This window comes from Mus pahari, chromosome X (genome assembly GCF_900095145.1).
Source record: "Mus pahari chromosome X, PAHARI_EIJ_v1.1, whole genome shotgun sequence".
Taxonomy (NCBI): Eukaryota; Metazoa; Chordata; class Mammalia; order Rodentia; family Muridae; genus Mus; species Mus pahari.
In genome coordinates this window covers 64521256-64522782 of record NC_034613.1, presented here as the reverse complement: position 1 = coordinate 64522782, position 1527 = coordinate 64521256, and the positions used below count along the sequence as shown (strand labels likewise).

The following is a 1527-nucleotide window of genomic DNA, read 5'->3' as shown; positions in this document are numbered from 1 at the left end:
TAAGGGGCTGAGAAGGGATGTTGATAACATATGCAAAATATGTCCATCATAGCTCTCCATATGTAGCTCCCCTACAGAGACATCTCCTACCTAGAATAGCTAAACCTATCTCCTTGAACCTATAAAACCTGTCTTCTTGTTATCTGTATATAATAATTCTGCCTCTTTGTTCAAATATATATAATAAACATGTTTTGTTTTAAAATAGAACTTATTTTATTAAAGTACTTAAATACAGAAAAGCAACTTGGAATANAAACCCTACCCAAACCAAAAAACAAACAACCCAGGCTGTTTTAAAGATAAAAGGGGGTACTGAATGGAATCAAAGTCTTTATAAGTGCTAGATAGTTGGGGTGAGAAAAACAGGGGACTTCAAAACTGCTTAGACTACTGGTGAATAGGTAGAAACCCTAGAAAACTCACAGTTAATCCCACAGCCAATAGAGGATAAGTGCCAATTACTTTTATGAGACTGTGCGAACCCTCACAATGAATTACAGCAAGGGTGGAGTGTGGGAGTGAGGGGCATCCCCTACACGTCCTCCTCTGTAAGAGAGTGAGGAGCATCCTATATTTCTTTCCCTGACTCTCCAGAAGAGGAAGAATCAAGGTTATCCAGATCAGGTATCAAGGCATGCCAAAGGGTGTTAGGACTAGGAGCAGAGACAGAGCTTAATGCAGGTGAGGAGCCTCGATCTGGTGGCTTATTGGGGAAAGAATGGGAACTTGACACACAGGAGAACTGTGAGGAGGAAGAACTGGCACCTTCATAATACTGCGCAGGGAAGGGATCTAGACTACATGGAGGGGAAGGGGAAGAGGCTCGCATACGAACTGGGCGCCTTGGAGGAGAGCTTGCGGTAGATCGGGAGGCTCTCCTTGGAACTGCAGGCCTATTGCAGGAGGACCGGCTTGCTCCTGGCAGGCTGCTGGGGCCAGGTTGTGGCTCCAGCTCTTGCTCTGCCTCTGATTCCGGCTCCGGATCCACTTCCAGCTCCATCTTCGGCTCCTTCTTTATTTTACGGCTTCGTAGGCGGCAGCGTTCAGAGCGGAGCCTGGGTGCACCGCGGCCGCTGCTTCGGCCTCGGCTCTGGGTGTCACGGCTGCCTCTCTGGGAACCTGACCGCGTGCTAACGCCATGAGCAACAGGAACCCNTGCAGTGGCCAGAGGACGAGGACGTAAATTCCAGCGGGAGCGCTGGGCTTTGGGGAGAGCTTCAGGACTGACGGCTGCTGCTGCACTGACCACTGCGGCTACACTGCCCACTGCAGCTGCACTGACCACTGCTGCTGCACTGCCCACTGCGGCTGCACTGACCACTGCGGCTGCACTGACCACTGCGGCTGCACTGACCACTGCGGCTGCACTGCCCACTGCTGCTGCACTGCTCGGACGAGCGAACGGGACGACTCGGGAGCGGAGAACCAGGCCTTCAGTGGTGCCACTGCCTCTGGGATCGGGGCTGCCATCGCCATCTCCATTGCTGTCACCATCTCCATTGCTGTCACCATCGCCATTGCTGT

The 1527-nt window shown here is 51.6% G+C and overlaps 1 protein-coding gene across 1 annotated transcript in view; it reads right to left on the bottom strand.

Moving 5' to 3' along the window:
* Positions 1–535: 535 nt before the first annotated feature.
* The window catches only part of LOC110314349 (uncharacterized protein CXorf67-like), a 15499-nt gene continuing 14507 nt past the window's right edge, over positions 536–1527 (bottom strand). Inside the window, 1 exon segment of the mRNA XM_021188762.1 lies at positions 536–1523. Coding sequence (XP_021044421.1) covers positions 536–1523 — 988 coding nt within the window.